The sequence below is a fragment of the Poeciliopsis prolifica genome, unplaced genomic scaffold (genome assembly GCF_027474105.1).
Source record: "Poeciliopsis prolifica strain line A6 unplaced genomic scaffold, Auburn_PproV2 SCAFFOLD016, whole genome shotgun sequence".
Lineage (NCBI taxonomy): Eukaryota > Metazoa > Chordata > Actinopteri > Cyprinodontiformes > Poeciliidae > Poeciliopsis > Poeciliopsis prolifica.
This window is the reverse complement of record NW_026562391.1, coordinates 5013972-5035843: the sequence shown is the minus strand read 5'-3', so window position 1 is coordinate 5035843 and position 21872 is coordinate 5013972. Positions and strand designations below refer to the sequence as shown.

The window sequence follows — 21872 nt, the reverse complement described above, 5'->3', positions numbered from 1 at the left end:
GGTGACATTTAAGGGAAATGTGTTGCCTTGGATTTTATTCACCGCTTTCTGAGTAAAGGGTGCTAAATTCAAATGCACGTAAAAATGTTCAGGCTTTTGTAAAACAAAATCGAAAACAATGTGTTCTTTTCCCACCACTTTCTTGCCTTGCTATCACCTAAAAATTCACAAACGAATTGAAGTTTGAGGACGCAATGCAACAAAATGTGAAAGGATACAGATATGTGTACTTTGGCGAGTATCTTGCAGTCCTCCATTACCGCCTGGCTTCTTCAAATTAGTATAAGCAATGTCAATTTCTGCTATTTTCCACAACAATAAAACTGTCGAAGCATTTTATTCTGTCTATGTTCCTAAAGGGCTGTTGTGCTGCCAAATTAACGATTTGCAGTATTTCAACATATGTCAGTTTATTTATTTGCCTTCAGAATAAACTGTGAGCAAGTCCTGTCATAAATCACTCAGGCTAATGTTTTTCCAAATTCATTTTCTCTAACAAAAGCTAAACAAAAAAGAGGTAGAAGAAGAAAAAATGCTATGAATACAGTGTTTGCTGTGAAGCAAGTTTTTCTCAGCTTTAAATGTAATTTGGTCCTTCAATTTTCTTTTTTTTTTTTTTTTTTTGCGCTGTCTGTAACGAGGACAATAAAGTTGATTCAAACAAACACCGTGACGTCACTGCAAACAATGGCAGCCAGCGGTTCAGCTGTAACGGTTCTGACTCCGAACGGGAGAAGACAGACAGTCAAAGTGGCTCCAAACACACCTTTGTTGCAGGTAGACCCGTGTATAAGAAGCGCTCGGTGCTCTCGGGCACGTGAAGCTTTTTTAAATCTCTGTTTCGTGCCTGGAAACAGGAGAGCGAACTGTTCTCCAGCTAGCATGCTAGGCTAACACTTGTTAGCCGGTGACAGATCAGTTTTCAGCCTTCGGGCGAGTTAAGTCAGCATAACTCTGTTCATATCCGACTTACTTTGATTTGTTACAGTCCTGCTATGTTTGCCTTTCGCAGGTATTGGAAGATGTTTGCAAAAAACATGGATTCGACCCCAATGACCACGGTTTAAAGTGAGTGCGACAATACATGGCTTTTAATCTCATTGTCTATCTGAATTCAAAGCTATGAAGGTAGGAGCAGTGTGAAAATCTGACGAGATAAAGCAATTTCTTAAACAAAAAGCCCGATTTTCTTCGTCTAAAACAAGTCATGATACATCATTTATAATCTACAAATTTTGCCAAGTCAAAATTCACAACTTGACTTGTCAATATCTGTTCATTTTCCTTGCAAAATGAATTGCTTTTAGAGTAAGAATTTTCCAGTTTAAAGCAGGGTTCCTTATTTACACTCAAGTGTTGAACCTGTTACCATCTAAACTCTTGTCACATTCTCAAAAAAAACAACATCTGACTTGCTCACAAATATTCACTCCATTTATTAGTTATTTGCTCCAAATAAGGCAGTGATGTCACAGTCGCACCATGTTGTCTTAAAGTTTGGACTTGCTATGAAGCAATTGCAACTTTGATTTGAGAAATCGCAAAGCAGAAAAGGACAGACCTGAGAGAGTAGGCTTAATCTGCACAGAGTAGAAGATAGAGAGTGAGAAAAAGGATGCAAACAGGTGGAGAAAAGGTTTGTGGGAGAGCCATCCAGGACAGAAACAGTTGTTAGAAAAAGCAAAGCATATTGGTTAGTAAGCAGGAGATATTTGAATGCGATAGCAGAGTTTTGAGGGAAACTGAAAATAAGCAAGATTGTCTATCTATAAAATGCTGAAAATAAGCAATCGTGTACTCTGTAAAGGCTCTAAAATTTTGAATAACTATTCCCAATATACACATGCTTAGTGGAACTGTATCCAAAAAATTAACTTTGGTATATTGAGATCGTAACAATTTTCCAACACATGCGAATCTAGACTAAAAACCCAGCTGTTCAGAGTTGCTTTTGAAACATAATCCTGGAACATTAATCAATAATCTGACAGCAAAGACAACAACATGTGATGTTGTTGACTGTTCTCTGTGTTCTGTGACTTTATATTTTTCTGTTTTTATGATGTAAGAAACTTTGAAATGCCTCGTTGCTAAAAGGATGCAGTACAAATAAAATTTGATTTCATTTGATGCTTGTAGGAGACTTTTGATGTCTTTTTTTGCTAAATGTTGCCAGGCGTGGATGCTTTTTTTGTGCATAAAAGTAGGTCTTGTGATCCACTGAACCTTTTTATAATTGTTATATTGCAAGTAATTTTTACAGGTGCTAGCGGTCTTATTTCTGTTGTGAACTTGCTGACAGGTTTCAGAGGACCGTTCTTGACCTGACGCTGCCGTGGAGGTTTGCCAACCTTCCCAACAATGCCAAACTGGAAATGGTGACAAGTACAAGGAAACAAAGTGGAGCTGACAGCCAGGTTAGTTAACTTAACTTTAAAAAAATGTGTGTGAAAGAATAGGAAGATGGTGTTAAAACCTGGTCAAAACCAGAACCATTAATTAAGACATCGCCAGTGGCAACATTGGAGATGTAATTTATCGGGAAGTTTTCATGTCTGCATTTACCTGTGAGATTTTAGCTCACGTACGTTTCTCTTTTTTTAGACAACTTTTTGCACTCTAAAACAATTCAATACAAATTCAAAAATACTCTGTAATCCCAAAGGTATGCTAGATATTATAAGGTATTATAATATCCCTTTGGGAATATTGTAACTTATTAATTTAGATTCTTTCAAGAGTTATTGAAGATGGCTGTTGGGAGGAAAGATTTCCTGCAGTGGTCTGTACCACATTGAGTCTGAAGAAGCCTCAGAAATTCAGAAATTAATTAAAAAATTCACTGAAAGAAATATGACATAGGTATTTTTAAATTACTGATCTGTGAATTTTTTTTTACATTGTTCTAAATCCATGTGTGTGAATGCTCATTTATTGGGTATGTCTAGATCATTTCTTTTGAATAAATCATCACGATTACAATGTTGTCAAAGTTGGTTCAAAAACAATTTTATCGTCCAGAAAGAATTGCATCAAGGCAAACCGGCAGAAAGGTTTTTAAGCGCAATTAGATTCTTTAATAAATGTGAACTATTACAACAGTAACAGTGGCTTCCTTGTATTCAGAGTTGTTAACAGATTATGTTTCTAAACATAAAATACTAATCATATAGCTGACATTTTTATCAATGCTCTTCTACATGTTTCAAAATCTGTGGCTGTAAAAAGTCTATTGGATGAAAAGATTTTAGTTTTAGTGATGCTAGTGTTTATGTTCTATTGTGTACGCAATGAAAGAGTTTTGCATGCAGCCGGTTGTAAGCTTCCTGATGAAGTACGGGTACACCTGGGTTTAACTAAGCAGACGGCCTGAACTGGAAATGATGCTGCGTTTAAACATGTTGCAGCTGTTAACCAGTTAATTAACTGATGCAGCCAGTGGCTTCCTGTTGTTTAATGAACCATTGCTTGGATTTGAAAGAGTGAGAGAATCGATCCATCCCGTCCCGCCCCAACGTTCGTCCAACTGAAGAAGTCCAGTTTACTTGTATGGAACATTTCAGCAACAAACTTGGTCAAAGTGCTTTTACATAATAAAAATATAATAAAAAACCAACTATGAAACAAGCAACAAACATTACATTTTGTCAAATGGCATCATCATTGTCCATCATGTGTTTTATAAATGAGTGGACATTTATAAAATATTAGTGAAATTCTGTGTTTATACTTCCAAAAAATACAGAAAACCCTAGAAATCTGAGTCTGTTATGTTAAAAGTTTGCTTCTGAGCATGTAGCTAGCAGCCATGTATGACTTGCTGATAAAAACATTTGTATTTTATCTCTTACATTAGTAGCTCATCTTGATGTGTGGGTTTCATCATCAGTCTTAGGTTTTGGTAAATTCATATTCTCTGTTCGCTCTCACTTGTCTCCAAACAACAACAACAACAAAACAACACACCCTTGTTGCAGCTGAGCTTTACTTTCCTCTGACATCATAGCTTGATGATCTGATCGGTAAACTCATTGCGGTGTTTGATCTGCCTCTCTGTTCATCTGATGGATGGTTGATTTGTTGATCCCTCACAGATTTTTATATACGTTCACATGACCACTCACCTCAGGCAGGCTGGCGTGTGTGTGAGTGTTTGGTGTTGACAGCCAACTCTCTCTTTTCATCTCTCCTGGTGAGCCGCCGCTTAGCGCTCTCCCTGTTCTGGACAACGGCACTGTTGAGTAAACATAAACAACCCATAGTATGACTCAGAAACGGAGAACATTAGCCTCCCACTGTTGCCGGGTGTGTTGCTCATTTTCACGCTGATGTAGGCCCACATGTGCGACCAAAACAAGTTGGATTATCAAAGAGTTTATTCCTCTGAAAAAAATGGCTCCAGATCAAAGAGTCAATAACTTTTTCTTAGATTTCATCAATGTGAGATTCTTGAGGTCTGGGAATGTCGAACATTGTATTTAGCTTCTTTAATGCGAAGACAGACAAAGGAACAAACTTCAAAGTGTTTTATATTGCCCGTTTCACCCTGAAATTAGTGTTCTGGCATTTTATTTGTTTTGGGGTTTTTTTATTTTGAAGTTTATTGTGGATGAACTGATGCTGAACATTTATGGGCACTAGTTACTGCTGCATTATGTTTGTTTTAGTTGGAACGCGTATGCTCTCTGACGCAGCTCGTGTGTTCTTGTGGCGCATCAGGTGCGGATCGCGCTCCAGATGGAGGACGGCTCTCGGCTCCAGGGTTCCTTCTCCTCCGGACAGAGCCTGTGGGAAGTGATCGCACATTTTCCTCAGATCAGGTGCGTGTTGAACATTCGCACTGATGCAAGGAGATCGGGACGGGACCGAAAAGATTCCCTCCTTCAGTAGCAATTGGTTGTCAGATTTAGGATTATAAATGTGGATGATGATGAACTTTTAAAATTACAGCAGTTATGCACGAATCAAAGAGAGCTTATTTAAAATTTGAACATATTTTGGTTATTAGATCAGAAATAACTATTTGAAAGGAATATTAAATGTTAAATTGTAAAGGTTGATGAGCTAAAATTAATAAAATGTATTTATTATTGGTTTTTTTACATGTCCTAAATTATTGTGTCAGTGCCTAGGAGAAGCCCAATAGATTTACTTTCACTGGTGGAGCATTACAGCTTAAAATGAATTCCTTACTCAAAACATATGTCGGGGCTGAAACCATTAATTTAATTAATCTTTAATTGGAGTATGCAATATACTCCAATTGCTACATACCTTGAGGTTTTACTGGTGCACCCGTCTTAAAAAGGGGTAAAACAATTACTCAGAGCAGTAAAACTATACAAAGAATATATGTAAGATTAAAAAAACATTGTCTGTAAATATGCTCTACCCAGAACTCCTCTAGTGGCAAATTTTTTTTCTTGACGTGGTTCAAAATCTGTAAAAATCTCACATCAAGCACATTTTGCTATTCGATTAATTAAAAATTTAGTCATCAGATCAGTCTTACAATGTATTGATGCTGGGTCAAACAGAAAGGGCTGAGCTTTCACATGTTGTTGATAGAAATGTATTTATTTATTTTTTTGCTACCACTGATCAAGCATATGCTGAAGGAATGCTGTTAGGACATTTAAGGCAACGAAGTGCTTGTCTTCTTTTTTTAAAAATGAAGTGAGTTGTTTGTTCATTTCCATTTTCTCATAGATTTCTAATATTATATAAAATAACCTTACAATGAGGTTTTATTGTGAATAAAAAAATTAACAGAATGTACCAATTTTTTTACCTGGTTTCTCAATTAATAGTCAAAATAATTGATTAATGAAGTAATTGTTAGCTGCAGCACTAATGCGTATCAATCTCATCATGAAGCTGCCGGAGAACTGATGCAACAAATGTAGCATTTAGTTCGGCGATGAGTGTCGTCTTTTTTCTGATTGTAGGATGTAGACAGTTTGTCCCAAATGTGCAAAAACATCATTCACTGACATTACCATGAACACAAACAACTAAAACACAGTGTTTCAAAGGTACCATGATAGAAAAACATGAGAGAAACAGATGAAATTACAGGAACATGTAATCTATAACATAAAATATAGATGCTAAGATAAAAAATGCAAACTTTTTTTGAATAAATAAATGACAAAGAAGAGGTTAAAGGTGAAGTTGTTGGACAAAATGAATATACTCCTCATGGGTTCTGCAGATTTTGGCGTGCCGTTTTATAAGAGATGAACACGGGCCAAACCAACATCCTCTGTCGAAGCCTTTTTCCCACACATCATCACTCACCTTTCACACACTCATGCAGCTGTTACCCAGTAGTTCCAACTGTGCGGTGCCAGGTGCTCCTGCAGTCCACTGGCCTTCATCTCAGCTCTATTAAATTACATCACTGCATATCCCGATTCTCTGCCAGCGGAGTTATGCTTCTAAGAAATGTGTATTAGTTCCACATCGACGAGGGAAAACAAAAATGTGGGGAATGACGAGAGACGGAAGGGTCGGCTTTGATTTTCAGGAATTTAGGGGAACAATAGTAAAATGTTTAGTTGGTTTCTGCACGACATTGTAAGCACATGGTTTACACATGCAGCGTGCCACTACATACCTTGAGGTTGTACTGGTGCACCTCTCTTAAAAAGGGGTAAAACAATAAAAAGAAATGCGTCTTTTTTTGTTTTGTTGTCACAGTTAATATAAGCTATTACTATTTACCTTTGGTTTTAATCCCAGTTTTACTTTTACTTCCCTGGATCCTGACAGTGTGTCGGAGCTGACCGAGTCTGGAGCCACTCCTGCATGTGTTTACATGAGGGACGAGGTATGAAGCCTTCCTTTAACTCTCCCTTTCTCAAGAGATGAAAGTGAGCTTTATGGAAACACATCTGCTTGTCCATGTGTGTGCAGGTGAGTGGGGAGGAAGCGTTAAAGAAAACCACTCTAAAGTCTCTGGGTCTTACAGGTGGAAGCGCCATCGTCAGGTAGGCTGAACATATCAACCCTCATTACGCCGGTAACATATTTTTTTTTTGTTCATTGTTTTGACTTTAATTTATTTCCACTCTTTGTCAGAGCAAAAAACAACTAGCTGATCTCTAGCCTGAATCTGAACTAAGGTCCAAATTTCTCTTAAGTTTAAAAAACAAACCACAGATTGGGATTGGTGTCTTTGATAAACACTTTGACCTTAAGTTTTACAATCCAAGTAGATGAGCACTGGATATATATTTTCTAGCCTTTCTGGTGTGTGATCAGTTATTTTTATTAGAAGAAGAGCCATTATTGTTGCACTTTAAAACAAAGTTTTACTATTTTGAAATAAAAACAAAATCATTAATGGAGCTCCATTTTTAGTGATTAGGGCATTTAGCATGACAACAACAGCAGTTTCCTAATGTACATATCCTACAGAATCTAGAACTTGCAATAAACTTTACCAGAAGCTTTTTAAAATTAAACATTTAGCATAACAGAAAGGTAAAAACTACTAAAATATGGTAAGCACAGCATTGTTGCTTTATAGCTTACCTTCCTATTATCTCCCAAAGTCTTGTTCTCTCTCATTTTTATGCAACATGAATAAATCACCAGGTAGTCTCAACATAGTGTCAAAAATAAGTGGCCAAATGGAGCTGAAATAACGTCTCCAAGCAAACAATTGGAGACGTTGCACTGCTTCCTCAAATTATGGTCTATAAACAAAAGCTGTAAAATCTTAAATAAAACATTTGGGCTTGGCCTATAAGTGAGGTTCATTAGTCGGATCGGATCAGGCTCAGTCACAGTGTCTGGGATTTTTTAGGCTCTATCTAAACTATTACTGATACCGAACACATGACAGCATCCAAACCGGCATCATCTGGTATTACTCAGTACGTACAACAACAACAAAAAAAAACTGGCATCATTGAGTTTCTGACTGGCCAATCAAGGTGGAAAGTGCCTGGATTTGGTCACTGGTGAATTTTTCTGGTGCCTCTCTAGTGATCGCTAGTAGATTGTGGTTTGTTTACATTTGATGTTATTTTCTCTTTCACTTTAATTAGCAAGAGTACACAAATTCAGAAATGTGATTTTAGCACTTTCTGGTTTAGGTTTCTGCACAAAAAGACCCAAGCAGCAGGAGAGGAAGACGAACCTTTTGCAAAGCCAAGCACACCTGTTGCAATGGAAGCCTCTCCCAGCGAGTCGCCTCAGCCCGAACCTGCGCCGTCGATTCCAGAGGCGTCAGCTGAAGTTGTGCCAACCAGTAAATCAAATCCGCACGAGCCGCTGGAAACCCCAGCCGTGCCAGCTCCAAGCTCCATTACTGAAGACGTTCCTAAACCTCAGGATGTGGTTCGGCCCAAAGTCCTGAGAGCAGTCGAGGATGGAGAGGAAGCCGGACCGTCAGGGTTGAACTCTCACCCGACCTCCTCCGCTCCAGCAGCTCCTTTCACTCCTTTCTCTGGCGGCGGTCAGCGCCTCGGGGGTCTGGCCGGTGAGATCGGACACTCGCTGTCTTCATCATCATCCTCGTCTCTGTCGGTTCTGACAACGTCCGTGCAATCGCCCAAAGCCAAGAAGGCCAAATCAAACCACAGCACTAAAGTGAGCCCCAGCAAAACGTCACATGTATTTCTTATTTAATTAATAATACACATTGGAATAAAGGGGAACATCTTTAAAAGCTGGCTGTCCTGGAGCATCAGAAGATGTTGAAAATCTCTTTTGCACAAATGCTTGAGAGCGAGTTTCTCCTCTGCGCTGATCGACGTTTTGTTTCTGAGGTAGAACGAGGAAACGCCACTGACAAGCCAGAAACAGAATCAGATTTTAAAAAATTAAAAATACCACATCTTTGTCGCATTCAGGTGTGACATACAATAAAGGGTTCGTAGCAATAACGACATTGATGCTCTGGTTTTGTTGCTTTTAATAAGTACAAGAAGTTGTTGAAATGTGCCATTAAATAAATCTGTAACGTCGATTTAATTTATGATTGAATTATATGAAAGAATGGAAGCAGATTTTCACAGAACTATGCAAGTTTTCAGTAAAAGCGAAATAATTTATTTCTGCCAAACTGGAAACAGAGTTAATTATAGATCTCCGAGTGCTCTGTTTGTGATATTTTTGAGGTGCCAGAATAATGCAAAATTAACAAACTGTATGTGGATCCTTGTATTTGATGTCAAGATGGTTAAAGTAATCTTAAAATAATTTTCACTTCTTGGCTTCACTGACGAGTTTAACTTTTGTCTTCTCAGTGCAAAGCAACTGTCAAATCTTCAGACCGGGATCTCTATAACACCGAGGAGTTTCTAGAGGTAAACATTTAATTTCTCTTTTTGAGTTATATTCTGCTTATTTACATATAGAGTCTTCTCCTACGTCTTTTGATTCATTACAGATTGAACGGATAACATCTGTGAATTTTATTTCTTGTGACAAATTCCCTAATTCATTCAGCGTCTGAATTTTGAGTGAAATAGAAGTTAGAGTCAAAGTACTGCAGCTCCTCCAGAGTGACCATGGGTCTCCTGGCAGTTTCTCTGAACGTTCCTCTCTTCTCCCAACTGTGTCAGTTTCGGTGTCTCAAGATGTTTGCCGATGCTGTTTGTTCATTAATTTCCTCTCGCGAACCTCTAAAGTCTTCGCAAAACAGCTGGATTTTTTACTCAAACAGCAGGGAAATGAGACCCAAATCTGCTTCTTTTTTTCAACTTAAATGCATCTTAAATCCGTCTCTTTTACGGCAATCTGAACAGCCCAAAGAAATCTGTCACTTCCGTATGTGGGACAAACCGGGACGTGCATCTGATTGCTTTCAAACCGTCTGCAGCTCGAATGAACACGTCAAATCAGAGTAAAGTGGGATCAACTCAAACGCCTGCCATATTTCTCAAATTTTTACTTGCTAAAGAAATTCTGAAAACAAAATCTACTTGTCTTCTCCACTGTGCAGTTATGCCTCTTTGTGTTGGCTGAAGTTTCTGGCTGTTTGTCGCAAAATGTGGGAAAGTTCAGCGGGTGTGAATACTCCTTCAGGGTCGCTGGTGTTGCCGCGTCGTCACACATTGTCGCTTCTCTCTTTTGGCCAGCCAGTGGACAGGGAGCCTCTCATCTACCACATGGACTCTTCGTCCCGTCGGACCGAGGACCACGCCGATCTGCCCGACGAGTTCTTCGAGGTGACCGTGGACGACGTGCGCAAGCGCTTCGCCCAGCTGAAGAGCGAGAGGTGAGTGGAGGACGACAACAAAACCAGCCGATTGTTTCTTTGCCAGTTTAAAACAAAAAAAAAAAAAACTGCATTGCCGCAGAAACCCATCTGAATCCGACTTCTGGTCCTGCACTCTTTGAAGCAGATAATTAAGTCGGTTTTGCATGTGGTCCTGTGGTGTTTTCTCAATATGTAACTATTAATTGTTGAATACCACAGCAGTGATGCGAGGCCACAGGCAGGAAGAATGCTGGGCATCTCTGCGTGTGTTCAGAAGGTTTTTATTTTTTTTCCCATCCTGCCTAATATAAGTTTGAAGTTTTTATTTATTTATGAGCACTTCCACAAAACAGATGGGACTGAGTTTACTCTGCCGTCTCTGGATGCGGCTGCAGCTGCGGAGACGTTGTGTGTGTTTGCAAACATGGTTCCTTTTATAACACGCCCCACACACACTACAAAGGCCCCATGAACGCAGTGTACTGGCAGCAATTAGCAGTTCTGTTCTGTGTAGCCCGGCCAGTCAACGGACCAAACACGATCAAGTCGAGACCTCGCCAAGCGCGACCTTAAATCTGCGCCAACATGCTGCCTCGCTGCGACGCTGCTACCATGTCGATGACTGCAATTACCGGAGCTGGAGTTAAACCGACCACAGCAATTTGTCTCTGCCTCTGACATGCACAACACGCACACACGGCCACACACGCTCGTCTGTTTCTCCGCAGTTTGCTTCGTCTCTGAACTCGTGTGTTTGTCTCTGTTCCCTGTTTCTCTAGGAAGCTATTAGAGGAGGCTCCGCTCCTCACTAAGGCTTTGAGGGAAGCTCAGATGAAGGAAAAGATGGAACGGTATCCCAAAGTGAGCAACGTCCAAACATTCGTCCGATCTGCATGGCTTCGCAAAAGTATTCATACCCTTGAACTGTGTCTCCTTGCAACAACAAACTGACATCGATTTTATTTGGATGTGTTTGTGACATGGAGTAGTACGTAAGTGTGAAGTGAAAGGAAAATGAGACAAGGTTTCACTACATTTCGGATTCTGAATACCGACGTAAAAGTGTAAGAGTAAAAGTAAAAGTTGCATACTTTCCAGTGTTGGTCAAACGCATTAAATCTCCTCAAAATGCACAAAATTTTGATTGTAACCTGGCAAAATATCAAAGTTTCGAGTGGCATAAACACTCCTACAATGTAAATCATGAGTTTTTAAAATTCAGAGTGTGTATATCCCGTGCATCTCTAGGTGGTCCTGAGGATCCAGTTTCCAGACAGACATGTTCTGCAGGGCTTCTTCAGGCCCCTTGAGACAGGTGTGTGTGTTTGTTCACATTGCTGGAGCGTGCTCATTTCACCTGACTAGCCACAGGTATGGCTGCAATGTGAAGTTTACTCGTGGCTCTGTAAACACATTCACGACTGCAGCCGCAGCAGAGTGATATAGACGGAAAGAATGAGACAAGTCTGTAATTCCAGGGATTATGAGCAACAACCATCTGACAGCCAGCATAGGAAAAAAACAAGTTGAAGGAAAATTCCTTCTGAAACATCAATTACTGTCCACAAACTAAATGATGGAAGTACAGCTTGTTTTGTTTTGTCTTTTTCACGTTACTTTTTGTCCAGTTGGTGCAGTCAGACACTTCTTGAGAAGTCACTTGGAGGATCCTCAGATCAGTTTCTACTTATGTAAGTGGCATTTTGTCTCCTTTTAGTTGTTCCCTCTACTTCTATGTATCCAGACTCACCCTTTAAGACATTAATCCACCTTTCTGCTGTTGTGTAAACCTTTAAAATCACCTTTGAGTTCTAATACATGACACCCTATTTCTTTTCAGTCAGTCAGTTTATTTATGTAAAAATGAACAACAAATATCATCGGCCAAAATGTGTTGCTTGATGGTTGGGTTGGGCCAATATAAAGTTTTCTTAATCTACTAATGGCAGTCTACATAGGGGAGTTGGTGTAGCTCTGCTGTCCTCTACTTCTATCATCCCCAAATATTTGCACCTGACTCACCCTGCGGTTACAGTAAATAACAAAATTGAGCTTGAAGATGTTAAATAAAAGCTAAAAACAGGAGAAGTTACACTGCTTACTCAAATTCCTGTTAAAAAAATAAAAGCAGTAAAATCTTAATTAAAACAATATGTTCCGGATTTTATTTAGCTTTACTGCAATTACATCGTCTTCACAAGTTGTGACAGTCCAAAAGGTCAATGGGAGCATTAATGGATCATTTGTTTTTGTATGTAGGCCTCAGAAGTTACCTGAATTTCTGTGAGTTACTAACAGTCTAACAAACTATTACCTGGTTTAACAGTCAGTTTGTTTCTAGGTTAGCTAACCTGCAGTTGGTTGCTTAACGTGACGTGTTGCTGTGGATTCGTGAACCGCCATATTTTCTGTACGACTGGAGGAAACTTGGCCGCTCCGGCAGGGTGGTAGAGAAAGTAGCATCGTGAGGAAAAGTGGTCCGGAAGCCCTTAGCATAACTACATGTAGCTGAGAGTAACCAAACCCTCTCTAACTGTAAGCTTTTTGAAAAAGAAAGCTTTTCTCTTCGTGTAAAAATAGACTGGAAGTTTGCCTCACTGACACAAACTGAGAGTTTGTTTCACAGGAGACGAACCTGTCCAGGCGATATAAATATTAAATGAACTTGTATTTGCAAAGATTCTTTGATTAGCTTGTTGGTAAGTGATTATTGTGGCTCACTTCTGGATGATCACCTCTGGTTTTGTCAGGATGAGGTTTCTCACCATGTAATTACTTGCACATCTTAATTCAGGACATGATGATTTTATAGTTATTATTTGCCAAAATCAGCGTGACATTCACAACTACACAAACATTGAAAGTAGCTGAACACATGCACAAAAAAAACAACTAATTATATCTTCTGACTTTTGAAGCAATAGCTTTTCTTTTAAATGCTGCTTTTCTAAATCCCTGCTACAGTCAGCTGTGCTATAATGCTAGCTTGAACACAGACAAGAACAGCTGTTTTTATATCCTCCACTATTACTCACATTAAGCAGCATTTCTTATAATAAAATGTGATGCTTTCATGGTTTAAATATGCTAAGCTGCTACATCTTAACTTCGTATGTTTATTGTTTGTTTTAAGTATGTTTTTTTTCTATTGTCTTGTTGTATTTAAAGCAGTTTAGCGATTAAAAAGTCACATTCTAAGGTTTGTTTAAAAGCAGAGCTTTGTCTTGGTAACGTGTCTCTGAGGCCAACAGTGCCGATTTCAGGATTCGGATTCTGCTTGAAACCACAAAGAATCTGAGGAAATATGCAAGCTCATTGTTCCAGTTTTCAACCCATAATTTTCACAGCAGTCGAATCTTGTCTACGACTTGTCTGCAACACTTTTTAGTACATTCAGTCTTTTTGGATGCTTCTGCTGCTTGCAGAAGCATCCAGTGTGTGTCTACAAAGCCTCGCTGCATTCCGCCTCTGTGGGTGTTGGAACAAGGGAGAGGAAATTAAAGAAATGCCATTTACAACAAAAGTCGTCCATCTCTGTCTTTGTGGATGGGACATTTTGATTAAGACAAACTTAATGCTTTAAGTCTCTTGATATGTTGGTTATTTTGTTGAAAGCAGCTATTCGTCTTTCTTATGAGTGGTTACAAAAGTTCAGAGTGTCGACAGCTGCGTTCGTTTGATGTACAGCGTCTTGCAAAAGTATTGATACTCCTTTAGGTTTTCCACATCTTGACACATTACGACCTCATACTTAAGTGTTCGTTATTCAGATCACATGTGACGCAGAAGAAGAAAAATATTCTATGCTTTTCAGGTTTTTCACTTTTAGTAAGAATCTGCCAGCCTTGGTATTCGGTGTTTAAAGCCCCACAGAGTCAAAACTTTGTTTAAAATAATTATTTTCACTACAACTTCAAATATTTTGGGGTGTGTTTGCACGAGCTTCGCGCATTTAAACACCGAGTGTCACCAATTCAAATTTGGAAAACCACAAAGATGTTCTCTGTTTACCAAGTAGGTGATTTCTGAGGACAACTATCACTTTAGAGGGGGCTGAATAGTGAACAGATATCACATTTCTTCAGTTTTATTCTGTGAAACAATTTAAAACCATTTATTGTTCCTCTTCCCCTTCACAATTGCACACCACTTTGTGTTGGTCACATAAAAATGTGACCAACACCAATTTCAATTGACCAATTGAAATTAGAGATTATAATTTCAATAAGTCTAAGCAGTGAGAACTTGCGCAGGGCACCGTAGGAACGGATGTGCCAGGGATTCACGCCTTATATTTAAAGTGAGGTTTAAATAACTGGTGATTTGATCATGAGTTCAATGATCAGTTTGTGATTTTCACCTCTCTCCTTTTCAGTCATCACCCCTCCAAAAACTATCCTGAAAGACCCTTCAGCTACTCTGGTGGAGGTAAGATCCTTCACCTTCGCTCCGACGCTGTTAAAAGGACTGATTTACCTCGAAGTTGAACTCCGACAAAACAACAAACTAAACGTTTCTCTTTTCCTCCCCCCTCTGTCTCTCTTAGCACACACTTATAAAATGTTTCGGCTGGCTCTTCAAAGCTCCTCTGCATTCTTGCCCCCTCCATCCCTTTTTTTTTTTTCACTTCCACTCATACTTGCCCCCCCACCCTTCTCTCCACTGTCCTTGACCCCAGCTGGGCTTGATTTTTCCCAGACTGGCACATGGCGTTAATACAGGCCTCGCTTTGATCTCACACACACACACACACACACACACACACATACAAGGAGCAGTAGGCAGCCAGGATGCTTTGTTGCCTTTGAGTTTAGAGGGAACGGTGTCAGAGTTATGAAGCAGTTACCTCACTTCCCATGCCTTCAGTTCCTTCTCTTGATTTTAAATATATTAGTCAGAATTACGTACGTATTTGACACCTGAAAAAGCGGCAAATCAAAGTGGCGGGGGAGGAGGGGGTGTTTGAAGTTTAACTTGTGATGATGATGAAGACTCAGCCCTCAGTGGGGCTGGTACGAACGATAACAATCTTTCAGGGGAATAAACAAAAACCTTAAAAGCCCACTTTGAAATGTCTTTGTTGAGGCTCTCCCGTGTCAGGATCTGTCTCAGTCAAATCAGATGCTGCGATGTTTCGGCAACCGTCTTTGTTCTCCGTCTCCCGAGCCGTTACCCACAACTCATCCCCCTCGACCCGCCGCCTTCCTGCACCCCAACTTCAACGGTTTCTTCCCGTTTAGCCTCCAGCACCCAGACGCTCCCTCTGTCTCTCTCTCTGGCCTTCACCCACATGTCTCTATCCATTAGGGACTTAAAAGCGTTAAAGTGCTCAAAAACAAAAAATTTTAATCTCCGCGCACTCAGGCACGTACCGTCTGTCTCCGTTTCTGAGTCGATACATCAATCTTTGACTCACAGAAGGAATCTTTAATCTTTCTCTGCCATGTCACACAGACGTCCGTGCACACATGTGCCTCACACACACACACACACACACACACACACACACACACACACACACACACACACACACACACACACACACTAACGTGCGCTTTAATCACTTTGTGTCATGTCAGGAAAGGAATGTTTCTCCAACCCAGAGGCCCTTTGATAGCAGGCGTCCCCTCCCTCACCCGTCTGCCCCTCGCTCTTCCATCAGGATCCGTTCCGCCTCCTCCTCCTGTCACCCTGTGTTTTTTTACTCAATCCCCCTCTGTCCGTTCCTCTCACCCACCCACAGGTCTCCTCTCGTCGGCCCGTCTCTTCCGGAGCGCGGCTTTGTAGGGAACGGGATCACAGGAATGCCCGTTGTTCTGCCGTAACACATTGTTTCCTGCTCACAGGGCTCTGATGACAGCAATTAGGCCAGTATGCCCCATTTTAGCAACCAGCCGCACAAAAGACAGAGAGAGGACAGTGCCTGTGTAAACCCATGTGACCCCGGCAGCCACCTGCCCCGTGTCACTGCAAATGACCAAGTGTTCACGAAAGGAATGCTGGACTATTGCGTCTGTTTTGGTTGCATTTACCCAGAATGCCCTGTGCTACAGTCCACTTCCTGCTTTTGGGGTGTTCTCCGGTCCCCTTGCATCCTTATGTCAAACCACACTACAATTCACAAAGTAATGAGATTAATTAAAAAGGGGAAATGTACATTGAGGCATATTGATCATGGAAACCTCAGCATTGTTGGGTCTCTTCCTCTCTCCATATATTCTTTATTGGTTCAGGTCTGTTTTCCGGTCAGCCAGTCAGAGACGTCATGGTTATGAACTAAATAAGTCACTCATTTTGTAGTTCTTGATGTTCTGGAGGAGTGAATTATGACCGACTTTGTTTGAGTATTCTTGTTTTTTCATCAAGATTATTGAAACGTTTCAGCCAGTTTTGTGGTTTTGATGTTTCTGCTTCGCTGTGGTCTCTAATTAAGATAACCTTTCTGTCCTAATTTTATCCACTTTTTGTTTTTTTTTAATAATTCCAACAAAAACGGCAGCTCTCCCCTCCACAACAACCGTTTTGTGTGTTTCTCGTGTGAAGAAGACATTTTCTTTAACTGTTTTTCTCTTCTGTCCTATTAGAGTGACAGACGTGCTCCGCGCCTGCCCACCCGTCTGTTTTTCACCTCAAAATTACACGGTTGATAATATATCTTCTTGCCACTGGTCTATTATAACCATTAGGACCATCTATGGTGGAATGTGAAGCTTCAGGGGTGAAAGTGTTTTCGCTAACCATTTGATTGGTGCTCATTTTGTGGTCCGCTTCAAAGAACAGTGGTGGCTGGTTCATATCCCCCCCGAGCCATGAATCATCCCAGGAAACGAACTTAATTTCTGCCTCCCATTTGCCAGGAACGTTTGGTTTGCTTGTAGCGGGAGGCAGCTGCAGCTCGGTCTGTCTGTCGAAATTGACGAGAATGCCAAACATTTTGAAAGCTTCTGTTTACTCGCTCGCTCTCTGCGTCTGTCTTCAGGCCGACTTGTTTCCTGGTGCTTTGGTGTACTTCGGCTCTGACGTCAAAGCAGGTTTTGTTTTTTGGTTTTTCTTCCTTTTACTCACATTTTATGCCAGCTTCAAGTAAACACTTGTGCTTTTGCAGACGATGTTAATACAACCCAGTTTTCCTCCACAGAGTTTTACATAAAAAGAGATCTGCTTAAGACGTCTGTTTCAGCCCTGAAAGCCAATGAGTCCATCGCGAGGTATGTGGAATCTCTTTGAGGTTTTAGTTATATAACAGGTGCCCCTATTTGCCCTCATTTCCTCCACACACACACAGACAAACACACACACCATGCCCCACTACTTCTAAAGATAGAACCTTAAAAGGGACCCTCAGCTGCTGGAACAATGGTGGCACTTAACCTCGTCTAAGCTGCCCAGCCTGGACAAAGTACATCCTTAATAAGTATGAATTTTTGATACATGAATTTAAGATTTTTAAGGCCTTAAAGGTCGTAAATTCATTGGAAAATATGTCTTAATTACATTAATCGCTGGTCTTAAATTTTGTCGTGTTTAAGTACCTATATTCCATGTAGGTTATTTTTTTTCGTGGGACTTTTTCTGTCAGGAAAAAAATCAATTGCAGTCAGACATCTCCATTATGTTCTTTGACGTGATACGGTTGAGGCTACCGCTAACTAGCTGCTAATAAACCCTTGCTAGCTAGCGTGTTTTCATCTTTCATTGATAAGAATGGCCTTCGTCTTCGCCACTGGCTCACATCTGTTGCTAATCTGCTATGCAGCTTCTGTGCAAAAAAGCTTGCTCCTATTTTTATATAAAATATCCAATTTTGTCTTGATACAAGTCTGAAACTTCATTAATAATGGTCTTAAAAAAGCAGAAACTCTAAAGGAAAATAATCCTGATCTGATCAGACACAAACATGCCTCAGTCAACACTTCCCCTTTGAGGTTTTTTGCCTCTTGTTTCCTTACTGTAGCTGCCTGCTCCGGTCCCCAGAGACCACATCCGGCTCAGAACCTGTCGAGGAGCTGCCGCCGCCCGCAGAAGCGATGGACACTGACCCAAAGTCTGCGCAGGAAGAGCCAGAAGCGTCTGCACAACCACATGGCGCTAAGCCGGCCAGAGCTGACCCAGGCAAGGTGCCCAAGTGGTTCAAACTGCCAGGTGAGGAGAGGATGAACAGCCACTGGAGCAAACAGTGGGCATGCACTCCATGCAACGCACATGGGTGCCGTGCTTAAGGGGGCGCCAAAATGGTGGTGCAAAAATTATTTCCAGTTGGCATTTTCTGTATTTAACTGTGCATCATGTAATCAACAACAGAGGGACTTTGATTATTATTTTCAGAAGACCCTCTGCTCCTTCAATCCCCACACGATTCTCCCCCTTTCAGAGGTTTGCGTTGAGCGTGCTAGCTAATTAGGCGCTGCGGTTCCTATACCTGTCACACGGCGTTCGGTTATTTTTTTCTCCCATTTTAACGTTACGTTGTTTTTTCCATTTGAATCGTGTTGTCACCTGAGCTAAAGACGGAGAGGTGGAAAAAAAAAGTAAACAGTTGAAAGTGATTGAAAGGCAGCATGTAAGTTATGTCCGTGCATCAAGAAGAGGCTTGTGAATGTCCAGGTTAGCTTTACCAGTAAAATGACAGGTCCCTGGTGTCCCGTCATTGTTTGATGCTTTTATAAACTAATGGATTAGAGCAAGAAAAATGAAGGAACTTGTTTGTGGTTATTTTTGTTGTGCAGACATTTATCATTTGTTGAATGAAATGGTGAACCATAAATCCAATGAATTATAGAACTTGGCCGTGATAAAGTTTAAATATCGTCACTCAGTCTAACATGTGAGTGTTGGTGTGATGTATCCGGCTCTGATCAGAAGCAGCTGTTCATTCAAACGGATTTTAGTCAAAATTATGTTCCTTGTGTGGTTTGACTTGTATTTTCAACCTACTTAACACGAAGTTCATGTCATTCAGTTGAGAGTGTGGAGAGAAAGAAGAGAAGAAGAAGAAAGAATCACAGACAGGGGAAGGCAACAGGTTGGTCTGATGTTAGGCAGAAGAGAAGGAACAGCCACTTAGTCTCAAGTGATTGTAATTCATTTAAAACAAAAGTTTGTCCGAAAGAGCTGTAATTTATTTTAAACTAATAAAGTTTGTTTTACCACATGACTTTAGAATCTGGTGCAAACTTGATAACGTGCGCACGCGCCTGATCTACAAACGACGCACAAACAAGATTGTGCCGCAAAATGAGGAGAATGGCAGTCGCTCTAAATTCAGCTTATCTGCTTTCATGAATATGCAAAACACAGAGAGACAACCAGGAAGCGAAGAAGGAAGATATTCCAATACTTCACTTCCCCCGAGTGTGATTTACTAAACCTGAGCCAGATTGCTAGGTGCTGTTTTTGTATCTATATTAACAAATTTGAAAATTAAGTGTAAACACTAGTAGATGTCTGAGGTCAAGAGGCCTGGATACGATGCCTCTTGACCCGATCATTCCAACTCACAATTGATCGTTCAACACGATCTCTTGCTGTGCCTACAGTTTTATTCTTTGCTCATTTTGAATCTTTGTCGATCAGGCCTTCAGTGTTTAAAATGTTCCATTTGCTGCTGAATTGAGAGAACAAGCTTCATTAAAAAGGAGTGAAAACACCATCAGACACTAAAAATGGAAATAAAAGCCCACTGAGATCAATTACGTCCTTTTTTTTCTTGTTGTGAAAGAACTTTTTATCACTGCAGTTTTGCGCCATTAAGCGCCTAACAAACTGAGAACAGCGAAAACTTGCTGCATTTGAAGAACGGAACGGCTGGCGACTCACAGCATCGGGATGGTTGTTGGGACCAAGCAGTTGGTTCAGAACGATCGTTCGCATCCTGTCCTGAATGCCACCACACGCACGCACACACACACACCCACACACACACACACACACACACACACACACACACACACACACACACACACACACACACACACACACACACGGAGGGTCCAGCCAGAGAGCGACTGGTGCAGCCGCTCCCGTCAGGTTGTGTCGTAGGGTTTCTGCTGGTCACCATATTGGTGTTTTTCTTCAGGGTATTCGCTCCGTTTGCAGCCCCTCCCCCGTGTTGTTTGTGTTTTTGTGAGTTTTATTTCTGTGTGTGTCCTCTCTGAACCCAGCTGTGGCTGTTTTCTCTTTCATGAAGAAAGTTAAAAGAAAAAGACAGATGGGGGGGGCGCTCGATGGGGATTATAGATTCCATGTGTGGACCGGTGCACAGAAACACACTCACTCGACACTCTGCTCGGTGTGTGTGTGTCGCGCCGTTTCTCCGTTTCTGAGGGGATCAGCAGTGACGCGTCAGGAGAGCTCCGGCGCATCCAGGAGGAACAAATCCTCAACTCATTTTGTGTTCACACGGTTTTATTTCTCTTGTCCTTCATCTCCATGACGTCCATTTATCAGTTCAGTCATCATCCTTTCTCTCCTTCTCTCTTGGTTCCTTCCTCCCATTTCTTCAGAGTCGGGACATTTTTGCAGGGTGCACATTTAACGTCTGGCCACTCAATAAATATCTTGAAATAGATTTATAAAATTGGACTAAATAGGACTGAAAACTTTCAGTTTCAGTCTGGTCATTTGTAGAGTTTGGATATAGAAATGTTTGGGAGCCCTGATTATAGAGTAATTTGTAAGTCGTTCTATTTTCAGAGGGGCTTCATTGGCTTTTCTTACCAATTTATTCAACTCCTAACCAGCTGCTTTCCCGTTACAAATGTGTGTAAAACTTTGTTGATATTCCGCTAATGTCAAAAAAACCACAATTGTGCAGTATTAAAAAAGAAGCTTAATTCATATGCCTGTAAAAGAAAGCCTTGAAGAAAATGATACGTAGCTTTCAATATTTTGTACCAACATCCCGACAGGTCCGGGTTGAAGTTCTGGAGATATTTCCAGGTGGATCGAGTTATAAAATCCACATCCCAAGCATTAAAGATCTCATAGAGCAATGTTCAATCCACCGTCAGACATTAGGAAGTCCTGACCTCAAAATCAATCTGAATTTTTAAATAAAAGCATGTATATCCTTCCTCCCGACTATTAAACACTTTTTGGTGTTGCTGTCTCATAAAATCCCCCAGAACCAGAACGTACGTTGGACCAATGTGACCAAAGCACCAGCTGTTTGAAAAGGTTCCAGATTAACGCTCATCATTTCTAAGCTTCCTGTGGCGTATTTAACCGTTTCCTGTTTGTTACCCAGGTAAGAAATGAGGCGTGTGCTGCTACGCGTTGAAGGAGTCAGAGCCACATCCAGACCTCTGCTGTGCTTCCACTGAGGTCCTGATCCACCAGAACCAGAACCTGCTGCCTTTACAGATGGAGATGAACTGATGAATTTGAAGGCGATTGCTGTGTTTCATTCCAGTTTGTTCCTGGGACAGAGAGAGAGAGAGACGTGTTGGGAATGGGCAGATGATTGAATAAAGAGTCTTGTACTAACAGGTTTAGCTCTTGTTTGTCTTTTATTCTCCAGCTCTTTAACTTCACACTGGAAATATTTCTGCCTTCTTGAGCCTAGAAGTTCCCAAGTTTAAGAAGAAACAAATCTGCTTGGTTTTTGGTAACTAACGTACTTTATCAGGTTAAATAATTAAACATGAACTGACTGAGG

At 40.7% G+C, this 21872-nt stretch overlaps 1 protein-coding gene across 1 annotated transcript; it reads left to right on the top strand.

Moving 5' to 3' along the window:
- Positions 1-679: 679 nt before the first annotated feature.
- aspscr1 (ASPSCR1 tether for SLC2A4, UBX domain containing) lies at positions 680-21704 on the top strand. Its single transcript, XM_055041378.1, has 17 exons — positions 680-777; positions 1013-1068; positions 2303-2417; positions 4720-4820; positions 6775-6832; positions 6919-6992; positions 8106-8601; positions 9261-9320; positions 10095-10234; positions 10996-11077; positions 11465-11531; positions 11845-11907; positions 14592-14644; positions 17196-17247; positions 17355-17424; positions 18171-18358; positions 21462-21704. The coding sequence occupies exons 1-17, from the start codon at positions 688-690 to the stop codon at positions 21470-21472; spliced, it is 1776 nt and encodes a 591-aa protein (XP_054897353.1). The 5' UTR covers positions 680-687; the 3' UTR covers positions 21473-21704.
- Positions 21705-21872: the final 168 nt, after the last annotated feature.